At 35.4% G+C, this 20,390-nt stretch overlaps 1 protein-coding gene across 1 annotated transcript in view; it reads right to left on the bottom strand.

Annotated features, from left to right (window-relative positions):
- Positions 1-16,553: 16,553 nt before the first annotated feature.
- TRAT1 (T cell receptor associated transmembrane adaptor 1) overlaps positions 16,554-20,390 on the bottom strand; it is a 51,186-nt gene continuing 47,349 nt past the window's right edge. Inside the window, exon 6 of the mRNA XM_027104250.1 lies at positions 16,554-18,653. Within this exon, the coding sequence (XP_026960051.1) occupies positions 18,399-18,653 (255 nt within the window). The 3' untranslated portion in view covers positions 16,554-18,398. The remainder of the gene's footprint in view (positions 18,654-20,390) is intronic.

The following is a 20,390-nucleotide window of genomic DNA, read 5'->3' as shown; positions in this document are numbered from 1 at the left end:
TTATCTCATGATTGCTCTCCCCTTGACTGCCTACTATCTAAATTTAATACAGCAGCCAGAGAGACTCTGTTAAAACATAGTCTAATCACTGTGCCCTAAATCTTTCAAGGGCTCCCTGTCACCAAAGCCAAAATCCATACAGTGGCCTATAAGGTCCCATACATTCTCCCCTCCCACCCCCATTTACCTCTGTTGACTCCTTTCCTCCTATTTTCCCCTCACTCACCCTGATGCTGCCACAGTGGCCTGCATGCTATTCTGCTCATACGTTGAACATATTCCCACCTCAGAACCATTGCAGTTACTGTTTAGTTCATGTGGAAAGTTCTTGCCCCAGCTATCCTCATGGGTAGCTCTTTCACCTCCTGCAGATCATTGCTCAAACCTTCTTAGGCCTTTCTTGATTACCATATTTGAAACTGTAACTACCCATCACTCCCTCTACCCACCATGTCCCTCTTCTTGCTTTATTTTCCCCACAATAATTTTCCTTCTAATAGATCATACAATTTACTAATTTAGTTTTTGTATTCTCTGCCTCTCCCCATTAAAATATACATCCCACGAGGGACATGCTGTCTCATCTGCTGTTTCACTGTGGTGTTGTCCACATCAAGAACCGTGCCTAGCATATACTAAGTGCTTGATAAATATCTGTTGAATTAATAAATGACCTATGCGTCCAAGTTTCAGTGAGACAGAAATATCTTCATGACACAGCAATAGCTCTAGTGGTCTGATGGATGGCAGCTCTGGTGATACAAACTGAATTCTAGTAAAGCTGCCTTTAGGAGCACTTAACACAGATCCTTGTTCTAGAGTTATGCCGCTATGTTTTTCAGATATTCTTTCTCCCTCTGCTTCTTACTGTCTTTCTCATTCTAGACCCACTACCAATTATGGGTTTTTTCAGTAATCTCCAGCCTAAAAAAATAACAATATTGAATCTGATTGGTCCAGTGAATTGTCATCACTCCTTGGCTTGAAAAAGATCCATATAACAGATCATATTATAGTCCAGTGACCAGGGACCACCCTTGGGTCAGCCATGGGTTGAGTGGTATAGGATGTGACCATCTCAGCTGGACACATTGCTTTGAGTAGTTCTCTCAAAAGCAGCAAGTGGGCAAGGCAGAGGCCCAGAGAGGAGAAGATCCTTTTCTGATGTGCTAAGCCAGTCTGTAGACTTGCAAACATTTGTACAGATTTAAAAATGAAATCCTTAGATTCTTTACTTGACTGTTCCATCTGTATACAAGCTACTCAGCCCACACACACCTTAGAAAAATGGAAACAAGATCATGATTCAGCATTTATCAAAGGGATCCCTGACCTTTTCGACATCCTGCCCAGTAGAGAACTTCATTCCCTGAAGAACTTAAGAATCTATGCAACAAATAGCAAATAGTTTGATTTGACTCGACTTTTATTTTTGAAATGAAATTGAATTTCAATACAAAACAAACAGAAAGGCTTTCCTCTTGGGTTTATGCATTGTCAGAAAAGTGACAAAACCCTTTGCTTTGCAGCATATCCTGGAGGGGCCCTACAAAACCCTTGAGCGTTATTGGGGGTGGGGTGCTGTGTCTCAGATCATATGGCCCCGCTGCAGTGCTTTTCTGAGCTCTCTGAGCTCCCTTGGAAGCATACAAAAATAAAGTAGAAACATCAGAACCAAGTGCCGAGAGGCATGATAAGTAGCAGACAGCAGTTTGGAGTCGGTGTGGATTTTGGATTTTGGGGAGGAATCCTTTTCTGGCCCTACTCAGGCAAAAACTGTTGCCAACACACACAGCATGATTAGGCTCACTGTATACTCTCTCACTTTTTATGTAACATAATAATACATTATATACAACCTATTCTGTGATAAGCAGCTTTCAAAACACAGCAAAAAGATGAGAAAAATAATATTAAGCATATTTTCTTTCTTAGGAAATTTCTATCACATCCAACAGCTCTTTGTTATTATGCTATTCTGTGGGCTTCCCCCCCTGCCCCCCATATCTAGTGATGAAAGGAAAAAGCTATTATGACTAAATCGTGATAAAGTTACTAAAGCCCAAAGAACCACTGGAATGATTTAATATGAGTATAATTAGTTTTGGAAAAATGGGCCAGTTTCAAATTTAGCACAGGCTTTTGTTTTCACTTTTCTTCAGAATCATTTCGTTTTCCTTACTGAACACAAGATATTGAGTATTAAGGAAACATTTATTTACTTTTCACTCAATACCAATTGACTTTGAAAGTAGAGTCAAAGAGTTTGACTTTTGTTGGTGACACATAGGCAGGTGCTATTAAGCAAAATGCACATACAGATAGCTTAGCTTTTTCAGCCCTCCTACCTTATAGATCGTTCCTCTATAATTGAGTATGCTTTAATTTCCCTGATTAGAGTACAACACTACCCAAATTGAAAGGAGGTACATTAAATAGTAGCATGTCTGAGCTAGATGAATTATCTGCTGATGAGATTAGAATGACAAGTGATTACCATGCTTTTTTCATCTTCATTTGCCCAATTATCTTTACTTGTTTAATTATCCTGGATAGAAAGTGAGGCCAATAAAATGTTGAAGACAGAAATTTGTATCACTTTTGTACAGCTTTATACTATAAACAGCCGCCAAATAAAATAATCAGGACACAACAACGTCAACGTTTAAAAAGTCAATTTTATTATATTGCTTTGTTAATATTTAGTGCACTTACTGTCAGAGCCATCTGAGGCAAGGTGAATCTGAGCAATTATTAAACAAAAGCCTTGAAAGAAGTTGTGCTCCATATTTTTGCTGTTCCCCCGTTTCTCTGGCTGTAGTGCTGTGATTTATTTCTGCAAGAGAAACCCTGTTCATTTGGGTTGGTGTTTGAGTAGATCAGTCTCTGGAACAGGAAAAGTTACATTGCTTTTATTGTGTAAATCAAATTAATTCTGCACTTGTTATGATTGTATGAAATTCAATCCTGAGTGTGTTTTTGGAGGCACCTCCGCTTCCCTAGAGGGAATCTTTCATGTTGCCTGAACATAAGGTCCCTGTTACCATTTTTGCTCCTGCTGCATGTTGCTGTTGACCTGTTTCTCACAGGAGTCCTCCCCCTGTTCTGCCCCAGAAACCTTTAACACCGCTCCCAATATGTCTGTGATTCAAACCCTGCTTCCATGGACATTTCACAGCCAACACCAAATATGGGGTCCCAAGAGTAAGGCACATATATCTGCCCTTTGAAGATACCCCCTAAACAACCATCATCTCCCCCATGCTTGCAAAAGCCCTCTATCTTGTTCTCCTTCTCTCTCTCTCCTCCCCTCCTTACTTCCCTCCTTCCTCTCCCCCTCCCCTCTTTTTTGGTGTGCTCTCACGTCCCAGCACCAACTTCTCTCCCCAACTTTATTCTCCTTCAAAAGTATTTTGGCTATTCTTGGCCCTCTACATTTCTATATAAATTTTAGAATCAGCCTCTAACTTTCATGAAAAAGCCTATTGGAATTTGGATGGAAATGCATTGAATCTATACATATATTTAGGAAGAAATGATATCTTTACAACTTTGACTCTTGTGATCCACAAACATGGCATTTCTCTCCATTTATTTAAACAAACTTTAATGTCTTCCATTTAAATTTTCATATCTCTGCTATATTTACATAAAGGCACTGTTTAATTAATTAATTAATTTATAAGTGGTAACTATTTTAGGCTGTATTCTGTTACTGGTATGTAAAAATGCAATTGCTTTTGGTTCGATTTTTTTTTATGCCTAGCATTCTTATAAACTCTCTAATTCTAATATTTCTGTAACTTAGGAATTTTTTAAAGTTTATAATATAATCTGTTATTATAGTTCTAGTTTTTTAATTTATTTTTTCTTATCATGCCAAAAAGAATCCCACAGAATCATGTTGAATAGGAGCAATAATAGTAGGCATCTTTATCTGACTCCTGATTTTCTAGACTAAATGTCCTGAGAGGTTTTTTTTTTGTTTTTTAATGAATAAATGTTGCATTTTCTTCATATATTGAGACCTTTAATGTGGTAAAGCGCTATCTTTTGTCAAGCTGTTTTTAATAAATTGCAGGGTTTGTTTTGCTAATTTTTTATTTAGAATTTTTTGTATCTATATTCTTAAGTGGGGTGGACGTATACCATTGTTATCTGTTTCTGCTATCAAGATTATCATAACCTCATAAAATAGATTAAGGACTATTTTCTCTTTTTCTATTCTCTGGGTGAGAAGTCACACTCCCAACCTTTTCCATGTTCACCTCATTTCTTGATTTTTTTGTGTGTATATTGATTTTTCTTTATACAAATAAAAGTAAATGCAAATATATGTATATTCTTATTCCTCCACCCCTGACTTTCTTATGCAAAAGACAGCATACATTATACACTGTTACAGACTGTGCTTTTAAAAAAATTTTAATCCATATCCTGAGAGCTTTTCACATTAATGCACAGTATGTCTTCATTCTTCTTTATAGCTGCATAGTATTCCATTTAGTGACTTTACCAGAATTCATTTAACAAGATTCCTATTGCTTTGCTGTTGCAAATAATGCTGCAGTAAATGCTGTGTAAAAATATCATTTCAAATATATCCTAATGTATCCATAGAATGAATTCTTTAAAATGGGAATGCTGTGTCAGAGAGCAAATGGATTTGTAATTTTTATAAGTATTGCCAAATTGCCCTCGATTGTGCACTGTATTGTATTCTTTACCAGCAGAGTAGGAGAGTACCTGTGTTCAGTAGGAAGACTGTAAACTATTGAGTCAACTTCTGTAACAGTTATAGAACATTTTAGTTTTTCTGTCTTTTCTTTAGTGCTGGTAATTTGTATTTTCCTAAGAATTTATGCATTTTATCTAAATGTCTATCCATTTTTGCATATATACATTTGGTAACAATATAATTACCTTTCTTAATATTTTTCTGTATTTGTGGACATGAGCCCCTTTTCATTCCTAAGACTGTGTACTAATGGCTTCTCCCTGTTCTTAATCCATCTAACTAGGCAGGGTTTCTCAACTTTGACATTTGGGGTCAGATGATTCTGTTATTGGGGGCTGCCCTGTGCTTTGCAGGAGTTTTAGCATCTACCCACTACATGCCAGTAGCACTCCCCACCCCAGGTTGTATTTCCAATCACACTTTGTTGTCAGACACTGACAAGAGTGTCCTCTGGGAAAGGTTGTGAGAGGGGAGAGCAAAATTGCTCTCAGTCGCAGACCACTGATCTAGAAGTTTGAAAGTATTATGCCTTATCAAAGAATAAACTTTGGCTTTGTTAATTCTGTTTTTTTCCTTTTTCTAATTAATTGCTGCTCTTACCTTTGTTTATTTCTCTATTTAGACTTATTGATGTTTATTTTTATTTCCAGCTTTTTACAGTTGATATTTAATGCTTCAGTTTTCACCTTATTTTTTTTCTAACATGAGCATTTAAGACTATGCATTTTCTTCTAAGTATCACTTAAAAACAACCCACAAGTAGGTGGAATTAGAGTTTAGTTTTAACTTTCATTATTCTTTTATCTATGGTCTATTTAAAAATGTTTTTATAATTTCCAAATTTATGATTTTTTTACTTATTTTTTTAAAAATCAATTTCTATCTTAATTGTCAAAGAACGTGTCTGTGTAATTCTGCTTCTTTGATGTATATTGAGGCTTAGTTTATGGCTTAGAATGTGGTCAATAATTTTCATAAATGTTCCATGTGTTCCTGAAAAGAATGTCTAGTTACTGAATATAGTTTTCTATACAAGTCCATTGTCTCAGTTCTTCTCAAACATTTTCATATCATGTCTTACTAGGGTAAATGAATGAGGTTACTTGAGGTCAGATGAGACTGATCTGTGAGGCTCAAGACACCAACTGTCTGCACTCCCTAGGACAGAGGGAATCAAGTTCTGGGCCAACTTGTAACCCTTTCACAGTATAACAGTTTGCCAGAGCATAGCAGCTTATACGTTTTGCATTGGGTCAATATTAACTATATTTTCTGCATCTTCCAAATCCTTATTGATTTCTTTGTGTATTAATCCATAAATTACAGAGAAAGTTGTGTTTAAGTTGATGTGGCTCAGGGCAGGCCATGACAAAATACGCCAAAGTGGCATATTGATTATTTTAAAGTTATTGAAGAAACAGCCAGTGCCAGAAGGACCCTCTGACCCTCCTTTGTCCCCCTGAAAGCAGGAAATAAATCTCCCATATGAAAGGTAGCTTCCCTGCACCAGGAGGTAAAGAGACATCCTTATCACCAGAGATAGGGAATTAGGGCTGAGAAGGCTGTGTAAACAAATTCTGCTTAGATTCTTCACTAATTAGTACTCAGACCTAAGCTTCTTTGTCTTGTCAGTTCTTCACAAATTTATTGTCTCTTTGTCTAAAAGGTATAAAAGCTTCCTGCTTTGGTCCCTTCTCTGAGTTTCAGGTTTTTGGGGACCCCATACATACAAAACTAAATTGGTTTTTCTTCTGTTAATCTGTCTTATTTTAATTTAATTATTATACCAGCCAGAAGAACCAGTAAGGGTAGAGGAAAAATTTCCTCCTTAACAAAGTCTCTTATTTTTATACTTTCTCCTTTTAGTTCTGTAAATTTTGGCTTTAGATATGATATTAGGTACATACAAATTAGCATCACTATATATCCTTAGTAAATGTTACCTTTATGAATTGCAATGATCCTCTCTATTATTGCTTTCTGTTTTCATGTCTATTTTGCCTAACATCATTATAGCTATGTCAGCTTTCTTTTGTTACTTGCTTATTATATCTTTTTTCATCTTTTTAATTTTTTGTATCCTTATGTTTTAGATATATTACTTGTAGGCTGCCTATAGGTGGATTATTCCTCCATTTTCAAATATTTGTGACATGTTATTCCTGATAAGTTAGTAGACAATCTCCTTGTTAATATAAGAAAAATTGCAGTTATTGGCTTTAAGTTGTTCAATCATGATTGTCAGAGAACTGGAAAATGCCAGTGATTATTTCCTGTTATGACTTACTAGTACAACAAGTATTTATATTGTTTAAAAACACTGAGATGACAGTTACAATAATACTACCGGTTCAGGTAAGATAACTAATCAGAACTGCAAGTTTCTTTTGGTTGTTATTACAGGGCATGGCAACAATCTCTAAAGTCTTCAAAGTCTTACAAGAATCTTTTCTTCAAATGCTGCTTCCAAGGACAAATTTATATTAATAGAACAGTACAATTTGGTAATGGTTATGAATAGTCACAAAATCTCCTTTTTGCGCAAGAGACGAGATTGATGTGAATGTTCTCGATTTAATACCTTATCAAATCAGAACTTCTGAATTTGTTTTATGATGCAGAAAGCTCTCTATCTCTGTAACTTAAGGAGAGAGGGGACATGATTTCTTTTAGACTCCTCTTGTTAATTGTGAAGACTGGTACTTTTTTTTAAGACGAGGCTTTGTAAACCTCATTACTTAGCATAAAAAGTAAAAAGCAGGCTTGCGACCTCATTTTTATTTGCAGAAATGGACTAAGAGATGAATGGGATTTTACTTATTAACAGTGAAAGAAGGTGTATATAGCATTAATCTTCCACATTCTGATACTGCAAATGAAGTATGTGTTATTCCTCATTGAATGCAAAGGATGCAAGAATGGCAAAATTGACAAAAAGATGTCAACAGACCCAGGCAAAGGTTTTCTTTTTTTTTTTTTGCGGTACGCGGGCCTCTCACTGTTGTGGCCTCTCCCGTTGCAGAGCACAGGCTCCGGACGCGCAGGCTCAGCGGCCATGGCTCACGGGCCCAGCCGCTCTGCGGCATGTGGGATCTTCCCGGACCGGGGTACGAAGCGGTGCCCCCTGCATCGGCAGGCGGACTCTCCACCACTGCGCCACCAGGGAAGCCCCAAAGGTATTCCATTTTTAAGGTAATCAAAGGTTTAAAAACTTACAGAGCAGGGGACACTGCGGCACTCCAGGCTAGAGGAAAAAGGAAACTTGCTTGCCTAAGTGCTCTACAACAAGAGGCTGCACACCTGCCTCCTGGTTAGAATCTGATCTCACTTCTCTATTGCTTTCCTCTGACCTATATCAGGGTTGAACTCTGCAGGCCACTTAATTTACATCTTTGCTGGAACCTTGTCTTCCAGGGCCAGATGGGCTGACTGAATTAGGTCAAACTGATAACAATTTGGTAATTAAAAGTACAGCAAGTGTTATTGTCCCTAACAATTTGATAGCAAGATTTAGAGTGACAAACTAGTTGTTTAATATTTATTTAAAATATTTAAAATATCTTGCCAAATAGTTTCTTTTCAGTGATCTCTTAAGGCACAATTTTATTCTTTTGATTGTATTTCCTCTGAACTTGTAAATAATCAATAACGGTATGCAAATTTAGTTTTCAAAATCATATATAAAACAGTCTAAATTAAAAAGAAAAAGGTCTAAATTTTAATGTAGAGGAAACAAGTTTATGCATATGTGAGGAATTTCAATATGTATTTATCTTCCTGAAAACTGGCTTTTCTTTAATCTCTAAGATTATTCTGACTGGTATGGAACAGATACTGTGCATGGATATATACCAATGGATCTCATTCTGCCAACCCCCCGCACCCCAAACAACACTATTTTAGCACTCCTTATTACCTGCTGGAGAAAAGTTAGCTAAAGAATGAAACCAAGATATTTGTGGATGCATTACTTAGATGAGGCCCACCTGGAAGTAACAGAAACATCAAAATAGCAATGGCCTAAATAAAACAGAAATTTCTCTCTCACATTAAAGAAGCTGGATATAGTTGGTCCAAGATTGGAATGATGTTGCATGTGTTAGGGGCTTAGGCTCTTCCTGTTGTTTCTCTGCCATCTTCAGCCTGTGGCTTCCATCCTGTGATCTAACATGGCTGCTCAAATTCAGCCATCACATCTTCTTTTTTTTTTTTAATTTAAGTATAGTTGATTTATAATATTGTGTTAGTTTCTGGTATACAGTAAAGTGATTCAGTTATATATATATATATATATATATATATACTTTTTTATATTCTTTTCCATTATGGTTTATTACAGGATGTTGAATATAGTTCACTGTACTATATGGTAGGACCTTGTTGTTTCTCTATTTTATATATAGTAGTTTGTATCTGCTAATCCCAAACGCCTAATTATCCCTCCCCCACTTCATTTCCCCTTTGGTAACCATAAGTTTTTCTATGTCTGTGATTATGTTTCTGTTTTGTAAATAAGTTTATTTGTATCATATTTTAGATTCCACATATAAATGATATCATGTGGTGTATGTCTTTCTCTTTCTGATTTACTTCACTTAGTATGATAATCTCTAGGTCCATCTATGTTGCTGCAAATGGCATTATTTCATTCCTTTTATGGCTGAGTAGTATTCCATTGTCTATGTATACCACATTTTCTTTATCCATTCATCTGTTGATGAACACTTAAGTTGCTTCCTTATCTTGGCAATTATAAATAATGCTGCTATGAACATTGGGGTGCATGTACTTTTTCAAATTAGAGTTTTCTCCAGATATGTGCCCAAGAGTGGGATTGTTGAATCATATGTTAGCTGTCTCATCTTTATTCCAGCTAGAGAAAAAGACTACCTAAGTAGGCCACACCCAGCTTCAGGGGGGAAAGTTGTTCCAGCAGCTATGCACCCAGCATCAATTGCACAGGACAAAGTTAAGCAGGCAAGGAAGACTGTATTCAAGACTGTTGCAATAGAAGGGGGAGACTGAACTCAACTCCACTGAAACAAAGGACTGGAAAAATTTTAGGAGCTGGGGTGCGGGTACACTTAGGCCACCTGTTTGCTAATTGGCCTTACCCAAAGGAAATGTAAATTTTCTCCTATCTCCATGACAGAAGGTAGTTTTACAACTTGGAGCAAGGTACCCACTAGAGTTAGGTGTCTACCCTTCCAAGGCGACTGAGAAATAAGGGCACCATCATCCTTGATGTTTACATTTCAAAGAAGTGGTTCCCAGGACCTTGAGAAAGACATCCCCTGGGTCCGCAAACTGCCAAGAGGCTCCTAAGGAAATTTATATACATTTCAAAGGGGACAAAGAAGTAATTTGTAATTACAAGTATTTTAAATTGAATACTCCAGGAGAAGGGAGGTTGGGGACTTATAGTCAGGAAGAGATCTGTCTAAAATTTTTCAAGCTGGGGAAATATTAAGGCCTGCTTGGTCACCAGTTAAAAAATCAAGTTTCTATACTGAGAAAGAATAAATGGGAGAATAAAAATTGGAGAACTACTGACAGCTTGCTCCTGCTGGCTCAATAGTTTTCTCTCTCTGTTCTTTGAAGAAAGACTACAAAAACACAATAATGCTTAATTCAAAAATTAATCTTTCTATTGGTAGAATTTCAGCTACTACTATTGCTTGTGTGGTAAAGGCCAGTAGATAAGACTCTTATCGCCTGCTGAATTTCTTCCACCACCAGGGTTGTATACTTCCCGAGAGTCAGCGGTGTTTATCTCTAAACTTGCTAGCTATACTTGTTATCGTAATTACATAAGATAATTATTATGTGTCCTGATGAAATGTGGGTGTGGATAGAACTTTCTGTACGATAATTAAGTTACTATTTTGCCAAGAAAAAAAAATGTTACTTGCTTAAAAATTGCTGCCAAATTAGATGTGGGTAAAGTTCCCATAAAAATCTTGGAAGAAAAGGTCTAGAGGGATTCTGCACTTACATTTCATCACAAATGTTTTTAAGTTCTAAGTTCACTTTAAAGAAACTAAAACTGGGACTATAGACAGTGTTTTATGGGCAGTGAGAATTATACAAGATGGCATGGAACTCTTATCATAGGCTTTCTTAAGAAATGGTCTTGCCCTACATCAAAAGTTTAATAAAAAATACTTATACATTTTAAGTTAAAATGCTAATGGTACCTTTTTATTACTCAACATTGGACCAGTTTTTAAAATTAATCTACAAACTACTGTCTCAATCAAGTTAAATGAAAATAAAACCAAATATCTACTAACTCTCAAGGTTGGTGATGGGTACTGATTTGTTAAGAGAGTTCTTTATTATATCAAAGGCAGCCGAAGACAGTACTCATTGAAACTCTTATTCCATTCTTTCCATTTTGATTAAAATAAAATTTTCTCTGATTCTAAATGAGATAACGTTCAACTCTGTGTTCAAAATTAGACAAAACTGAGCACAAAACAAGGTTTTAGCTTTAACATTGGGATTTTTTTTGCAAGTTTGTTTTGGATTTCGTCTTTTATGGGAGTGAACTTGACTTAGCATCCAAAGTCACCGAAGCAATGACATCTATTTCTTTCCCCTAAAATTGGGATACAAGACTGATAAAGAAGTGCCTAGGTATTTAAAGGCAAGTGGCATTAATAAAATACTAGCTTGTAAAAAACACTTTAATATGAACATTTTGTGGTAGAAGTCTTGGTGTTTATTGAAAGCTACAGACTGTCAGTTAAGTGGACTTATATTTAGATTCGTCCTAAACTAGAGAGGTTCTTAGTATTGTGAAAACTACCATAAAGTTCATTATTTTTCAACATTTTTAAGAAATACTTTTTTTTCAATTTGTTTTAGTTAGCTTCTTTTGATTTTAAATACTAGAAATAGAGAGAGATCATTATGATTAAATAGGTAGGGTGTAAGGACAATCCAGAACTAGGGCCCAAGGTGCTTTTAACCAACTGAAGGTATCAGCTTCTTAACAGATCCAGCTCTGGACCTGGACTTCTTGTTCAAATCCTGAATCTATAACTTATTTGTGCAGTATTGGGCAAGTTAATCTTTATCAGTTTTGGTTTTCTCATCTGTAAGATTATGATTATAATAGCATCCATCTTTTAGGGTGTTACATAGTTAAATTATGTATGCAGGTAAGCACTTAGACCAGTGTCTTGCACTTAGTAAGTTCTTAATAAATAATAGTTGTTATACTGATTTTCTAATTAATCTGACCACTTATAGAATCTTGAATTCCATTCTCTACCAACTATCTCCTTGTGTTTACTCTTAGTTTCTGTCCCCTTGCAATTGTGCCTTGTTTCCCAAGGCCCCAGTTCTGTTTAATAGCATCCTTTTGGCTCAGCCCCCACTGATAACTGTCCAATCTATAGATTGGTTTAGAGGATGTACTGTGTTGCCATGATGTCGTAGGTGGTAGAAGCTATGAGTAGGTAAGGCAGCTTCTTCAGAAGAGGTTAAAGGAACAGCAAGCATCATTACTAGAGCATCTGTCAAATTTGTATTCTTTCTTGTTATCTTCTCTAAATTTTGTTTAGTGTCTTAATATAAATTATCAATTCTGTTTATCAAGTGAAGGCAAAACCTCAGAGAGATTTAAGCATATTTCAAAACTAATCATCCTGCCTTTACTCTTCTAGAAATAAGTCCTTTAATACCAAAGGAAAATGAGTTATTGTTCCTATTCTTGAGATTTAAGTTGAACTTTTTGGGACCTTAAGATATTTTCAGTGAAAATCTTAAGACTTTGGAATTCATCTGTTTTTCTAGTCAAAAATGTTCTCAGTATTTTCTTCTGTACATTTTCTTTTTCAGTTGAAATGTGAAAGTTTATAATGATACTCCTCCTGGGACATAATCTCTGAGAGCTGTCATAGGTGAAGTATATATATATTTTTAATGATTGCATGATGATCAGTAATTCATAGCTTATTAATTAACATTTCAAAGAGTCCTGATTAGGTTATAGAATTACACAAAATTACACTAAAAATATATTGTAAAATTACACTAAAGTGAAATGAGGTGCTTGGGGTTCTGCTTCTCATCAAGTAGAATAACATCTTGGATTTATCCTCTCACTTGAATATATTCCCTCCCACTTTAAACAACTAAAATCCAGACAACGTATATGAGACAATGATACTCAAGACTTTGAACATCAGGCAATGAAGAAAAATGATCCCTGAAAGATGGGAAATAAATGAGGTGAACCCTACTATTGCCCTATCTTATTGCCTGGAGAAAGTTTTCAGGCCCTAGAGCAGGTAGAGGGAGTGTAAGTATTGACCACTGATCTGAACTGAGGAGATGAAGCTGCAGGTCAAGAGAAACCAAGAAGGCAGAGTACTGAATAGGAAAAAGCTGCATATAGAAAGAACTCTGGAGATGTGTAAAGAGTCCGCACTGAGGATTCAGCTGAATACTGACCAGTGCATGCATGTAAGAAAACTAGCAAAGCTTGGGGAAAGACCTAGAAAATAGAGTAGAGAAAACAGTGCCTATGGCTCACAAAAGGCTGGGAATAGTACTTGTTTTCAACAGCTGGGGTGAAAAACCTCATAATTCAGAGGGTCAGAATAGCTTTTTACCTAAGTTAAATTCAGCCCATTACTGAGGCAAGACCCTACTCTGGTCCTGCTTAACAAAGTTTAAAAAGCAAGACTCTAAAGAATCAATTTGTGTCCAAGTAACTTGACCATTCCCAGAACAAAACTCAAGAATATCATAGGATTACAAAAATATCTATCAGCAAACAAAGTAAAATTCACAGTATTTTCTGCCTAATGAAAAATTACCAAGAATTTTTGAAAGTAGGAAAATACAACCCAGAATGAGAAAAATCAATCAGTTGAAACTCTGAATGACAGATGATAGAATTAGATAAAAACATTAAAACAGTTGTTATAACTGTGTTCAGTATGTACAAGAAGTTAGAAGATTAAACATGTTTGATAGAGACATGAAAGATGCAAGAAGAAAATACCCAAACTGAATTTATAGAGATAAAAACTAAATTGTCTGAGATTAAAAATATCTCTCAGGGATTATTGACAGACAGACATTTTAGAATTAGTGACCTTGAAGACACAGCAAGAGAAATTATCCAAAATAAAACACAGAAAAAAAAAAAAGACTGAAATAAACATAAGTAAAATGTGGGATAATTTGCAAGTAGTTGAAGAACCTGGAAATGGGGAATGGGATAAAAAATAAATTTAAAAAAATATTGCATATTGTTTAAAACCAGTGATAAAAAAAATCTTAAAACAATCAATCAGAGAAGAATAAGAACACAGAGGGACAAAGACAAGTATGACACCAGATTTTTCTTCAGAAACAATGCAACTAAGAAATCCATAGAACAGTATCTTTAAATCGCTGAAAGAAACATAGTCAACTCAACCTTGAAATTTTTTACCCAATGAAAATATCTTTCAAAAATGAAGGCAGATAAAGACTTTCTCAGATACATAAATGCTGAAGGAATTCATCACCAGCAGGCTTGAAAAATAAATGTTAAAGGAAGTTCTTTAAGCTGAAGAATACTGATACTAGATGGAAGTCTGGATCTATACAAAGCATTGAGGGGTTTTAGAAATGTTAACTACAGGGCTAAACATGAAGACTTTTTTTTTTTTATTATTTAAGCCTTTTAAAAAGATAATTGGGGCTTCCCTGGTGGTGCAGTGGTTGAGAGTCCGCCTGCCGATGCAGGGGACACGGGTTCGTGCCCGGGTCCGGGAAGATCCCACATGCCACGGAGAAGCTGGGCCCGTGAGCCATGGCCGCTGAGCCTGCGCGTCCAGAGCCTGTGCTTCGCAACGGGAGAGGCCACAACAGTGAGAGGCCCGCGTACCGCGTAAAAAAAAAAAAAAAAAAAGATAATTGGCCTTTTAAAGTAAAAACTAATAACAATGCATAAAATGTATAAAACCCGGAGCACAAAGGTCAGAGGAGGGAAGTAAAAGTTCACTGTTTTAAGATTTAAAGAGGTATTCTATCATTTGAATGTAGACTGTAATGAATTAGAGATGTTTATTAATAACTCTTAAGACATTACTAAAATAACACAACATAGATTTGTAACTAATTATCCAACAATGAAGATAAAATGGAATCATAAAAAAATACTTATGTAATCTAGAAGAAGTCATAAAAAGAGGAAAAAATACAGAACAGATGGGACAAATAAAAAACAGATATCAAGAGTGTTGCTTTTAACCCAACCATATCAATAATTGCATTAAATGAAAATAGGTTAAACACCCCAATTAAATGAGAGATTTTCAGACTGGATTTTTTAAAAAAGTAAAACAAACTATATGTTGCCTACAAAAAATGCATTTTAAATATAAAAATGTAACTAGGTTGAAAAAGGATATAAAAAGATATTTCATGCTAACATTAATCAAAAGCTAGAATAACAATATTAATATTAGACAAAGTAGATTTCAGAGAAAACAATACTACCAAGGATAAAGAGGGTCATTTCATAGTGATAAAGATTAAATTCATCAAAAAAATAGTGCATTTGAACATGTGTGCCCCTAATAATAGAGCTTCAAAAAACATGAAGCAACAACTGACAGAATAGTATGGAGAGATAGGCAAATGTACAGTTATAGTCAGAGATTTCAACAGTCCCCTCTCAATAATTGATAGAACAAGTAGGCAAAATCAGTGAGGATATAGAAGACTTGAAAAGCTCTATCAACCAAATTGGCCTAATTGACATTTGTGGAACACTCTACCAACAACAATAGAATATACATCTTTTTTTTTCAAGTGTACACCATCATCCATCAAGATAGACTATATTCTGACAATAAAGAAAGGCTCAATAAATATAAAAAGATTCAAGTCATATGTTCTGTGACCACAATAGAATTAAATTAGAAGTCAACAACAGAAAGAGATCTGGAAAATCCTCAAATATTTGGAAACTATACATTCATAAATAACCCATGGGTCAAAGAAGAAATCAAAAGGGAAATTGAAAGTGCTTGAAATGAATGAATATGAAAGCACATATCAAAATTTGTGGGATGCAGCTAAAGCAAAACAATATTTTTAAAAAGGGAAATTTATGAGACTAAATCCCTATTTTAGACAAGAAAAGTTTTATATTAATGACCTCAGTTTCCACCTTAAAATGCTAAAAAAAGAACAAATGAAACACAAAATAGGCAGAAGAAAGCATATAATATAGATCAGAGGGTAAATCAATGAAACAGAAAATGTAAAAACAATAGAAAAATTATGTGAACAATAACTTGTTCTTCAGGAAATCGATAAAATTGATAAATCTCTAGATGGGGAAAAAAGAAGAAAATTATCAGTATCAAAGAGAAGTGAAATCACTACCAATTCTACAGATATTAAAAGAATAATATGAGAATATTTTGAACAACTTTATGCCAATAAATTTAACAACTTAGATGAGAGGGACAAATTCCTCAAAAGACACAAATTTACAAAGTTCACTCAACAAGAAATAGGTAACTTGAAAAGCCTTATATCTATTAAAGAATTTAAATCTGTAGCTAAAAACCTTCCTGACTAATGGGCATCAGATATATCTGGTACAAAAAACTTTAAAATATTTTGGAATTCAAATGATATAAACCAGAGGCAAAAAATTCAAATATTTCCAGGTGCCAAGTAAATAATGTAAGTGAATGATGTGGAATAATTACAGGAAAAAACAACTGCCAAAAATACAATCTAACTTTATTTTTACTGAACCATGGTATATATAGAAATGCAACATAAACATATATGATAGCAAAGATTTTATTTTAAATTAAACATAAAAACTTAAAGTCAGTATGTAATTATTAACTTTATTTGTTGTGGGTTTTTCTTGGCTCTTCTCTGGAATCAGAAACCTGATTCCTTCTGTGCTTAAATATTAGTATTTTTGTCTTTCCTATGGCATTGTGGACAACTTAAAATATTTTACTTCATCATCAGCATTTAATTTTCTACAGATTCATAATGGAAAATAATTATTGACAGAAGTAGGCACTTCCAAATATAGATAGAATTCTTCCACAAAATGTGCTCTTCCTTCCTCTCTTTACTTGGGTGGCTTCTTCTCATTGTTCAGTTCTCAGAATTAAAATTTCTTCTTCAGAGATGCCCTCTCTCCATTATCTCTTTCTTCTGTTTTCTTAATAGTATTTTTCTTACTAGTAGCTACACTTTTCTTTGTTAACCTGTTACTCATCTTTTCTCCTAGCCTGTAGTTCAACAGGTGCAGAGTCTCAGTTTCCCTCATCATTGTATAACTTAGTACATAAACTGCCTCAGGAGTTCCACAAACAATTGAAGAAAGCGTGACTAAGCTCTGGTCAGAGGGCAGGACTGATAGCCGTCATGTACAATTTTCTTGGTCAGTGATGATTTGAGACCGAATTAAACGCCTACTCCAAATGGAGAGAGATAGAAAGTTTTTTTTTTTTTATTTTTTTTTGGAGGGCAATTTAAGAGCACTTATGAGTTTAAATAGGACACACACTTTGACCGAACTCTTGGTCTTTCAGAAACATATTCTGTAGAGACTTACAGAATGCACACCTTTTAAAGCAGCAATTCTTTCCCTAGACATTTAGCCTCAAGGAGAAGTCAGACAAGTACCAACTATGTGCTGAGATGCATTCTCATTACAATGTTATTTGTAAAAGCAAAAAACCAGAGATTGGAAATGAGCTAAATGTACTTCAGAATTATTTAAATGAGTTTTGGTATAATCAATGAAATGCTATGCAGGCATTAAAATTATAACTGTAGTTAGTTACAGTTTAAAATGACAGTGGAAATAAATCTATAATATATTATTGTTAAGTGAAAAAAGTTTAAATAATATGTATAAAATAATCATTCCCCTTTTTTCTTTTTTGGTTAAAAAAACAACTAATGGTCATATATGTGGGTATATATATGGTCATGCCCAGAAAAACATCTAGAATATATAGAAAGTTGATCACAGTAATTATCTCTGGCTAGTAGAATATCTAAATTCTTTTTGATACTGTTTATTGTTACAAGGAATATGCATTAATTTTATAATAATTTTTAGAAATAATAAAGATATTTCCATTTGTGAAAAGTATTTCTTAAGAAGATTATCCCTCTTCTCTTAGAAATGTTTTAATGTCTCCCATGCCTTTCAGTCAGAAATTTCTTCCAATTATGGGATGTTTCACATTGATGAGAAACGAGAACTGTTTAAAAAAAAAACATTGACTTTTGTTTCTCTTTCAACATGATCCAGAACATATTTATGCTTAAAACCTTTTTTTTTTGGTTTATTTCGCTGAGTATTAATAATTGTTTTGAAGTTATGATTTTGTTATCAGGATCAATTTGCAAACTTGATTTTGTTTACATTTGACATCAGTATTTTTTAAGTGAATTCAAATAACTAATTTAAATAACTAATTTGTATGGTATTCCATTTGCTGTGTATAACATAAGCTCTGTATAAAAGGTAAGCCACCATCGCACCAACAGACAATCAGCTCATCACCCTGACAAATCATGTTGTGTCATATGGGGTCTTCATTTCTTTAACAAGCACTTCCAGGAAGAGCTGGGTCACTGAGCTAGATCCATAGTCCAGCTAGTTTACAGTTTCTTTCTGTGCACGGATCAATCCAAACAGCCTGATGGGATCATCATGAATGTTTTCCTCTATTGCCTGGCTTTCTGGTGGGAAACTGTCCACCAAAGTGGCCTTAGAAAGGTTGATATCCATTGCATGTACCTGCCCATCTTCATCCTTGTCTGACAAATAAGTTTTCTGTTTCTTGTGCTTTCTGCGCTTCCCCTCACAGCTGTGATCTAGTGAGGCATAGAACATCTTTACTTCAGTTTCCTAGAAAGAAAGGTATATTAATTCTTCATTGTTAGCCATTCTTTAACTTTGATAACCTCTGGGTATTTCTAAGGCCTGTAAAAAACACACAGCTTGTTTTCTGGGCTTCAGCTACCTTATTTGCCAAATTTGTCAATTAGGATGATAAGACTTTGGGGTGGAAAATGCTTAAGTGAACTTTTTGTGTGTATAGTTTTATTTCTTTTTATACTCAAAATATACATGAACCTTTTAGATGGATTTTTACCTGCCTCTCCCCCTGCCTTCACCTCAGGGAGTGCCTGCCCTATGTTTCGCCTATCAAGTAACAATACTGATTTGTTAAACTGGGAACAAAGCATGACAGGAAGGAATTTAACCAATCAAAAATCTGCTTTACATATGTTTAATACTTGGTCATTTGATGGTACCCGCAAAACTCCCAAATTTTTCTACATTTTTTGAGACTCAGACATATAATGTTAGGGACTTCCCTGGTGACACAGTGGTTAAGAATCCTCCTGCCAATGCAGGGGACACGGGTTCGATCCCTGGTCCAGAAAGATCCCACATGCCGCAGAGTAACTAAGCCCGTGTGCCACAACTACTGAGCCTGTGCTCTAGAGTCCGCATGCCACAGCTACTGAGCCCATGTGCCACAACTACTGAAGCCCGCATGCCTAGAGCCTGTGCTCCGCAATAAGAGAAGCCACCGCAATGAGAAGCCCGTGCACTGCAACAAAGAGTAGCCCACACTCGCCATAACTGGAGAAAGCCCACGTACAGCAACAAAGACCCAACACAGCAATAAATAAATATTAAAATCGGGTAAAAAATAAAGAACTATATGTGTTTGCTACATTATAAAAAAAAAAGTATAAGGTTAACTGTCCATTTATATGACTGGCATTTGGCAAGATTTGCATTTCCCATTTTCCCATTTTTTCCTTTTTTTCCTTTTTTTTACTTCCTTCTTGCCTACCTGTCCCCAGATCCTGTTTGAGCTCCTTTAGGTTGGTCTTGGAGATACTCATTTGCATCCAGGAAAGCCTGGTAGTCCTCTCTGGCCTAGAGCTGCGTCAGTACTAGAATAAGAAGGGCAGGAGACTAGAGAAGCTTGGGGAAAGCAATAGGCCTGAAGACAAGACCTTGAATTTGGTGTTTGAAAGTTTAGGATTGAATTCCAGCTCTGTAATATACTGGTCATGGGACCTTGGGCAGTTATTATTTGTTTGTTTGTTTGTTTTAACTATTTTGAGCCTCTTGCTATAAAATGAGAGTACCTGTCTTACAACATTATTAGCAAATAGAGATAATATACAGTTGACCCTTGAACAACATGGGGGTTAGGGATGCCAACCCCTTGAGCAGGTAAAAATTCACATATAATTTTACAGTCAGCCCCTCCATTTCCGTAGTTCCGCATCCACAAATTCAACTAACCCCTCACCGTGTAGCACTGTAGTATGCATCTGGTGAAAACAATCAGCGTTTAAGCAGCCCTGCGCGATTCAAACCTGGTTTTTCAAGGTTATCAGAGCTGTAGGCTAAATTATCAGAGTTGTAGGCTAAAACTTTAGGACAGCTATTGAATAAACCAAAATATTCTGTATTAAGGATTTACCATTCAGAGTAAACCAAAGGTATATCAATTTGTGGAGTCTAGGGTAAAGAATCAACATTTGGATTAACAAAACCCCTATGCATGGATAAGCTTCTCCCTGTAGGCACTTGTTTTCATGCTAAAAGTTAAATGTC

The sequence above is a fragment of the Aethalodelphis obliquidens genome, unplaced genomic scaffold, assembly GCF_003676395.1.
Source record: "Aethalodelphis obliquidens isolate GAN/ISIS:26980383/991018 unplaced genomic scaffold, ASM367639v1 scaffold1, whole genome shotgun sequence".
Lineage (NCBI taxonomy): Eukaryota > Metazoa > Chordata > Mammalia > Artiodactyla > Delphinidae > Aethalodelphis > Aethalodelphis obliquidens.
This window is presented reverse-complemented; position numbering and strand designations above follow the sequence as displayed.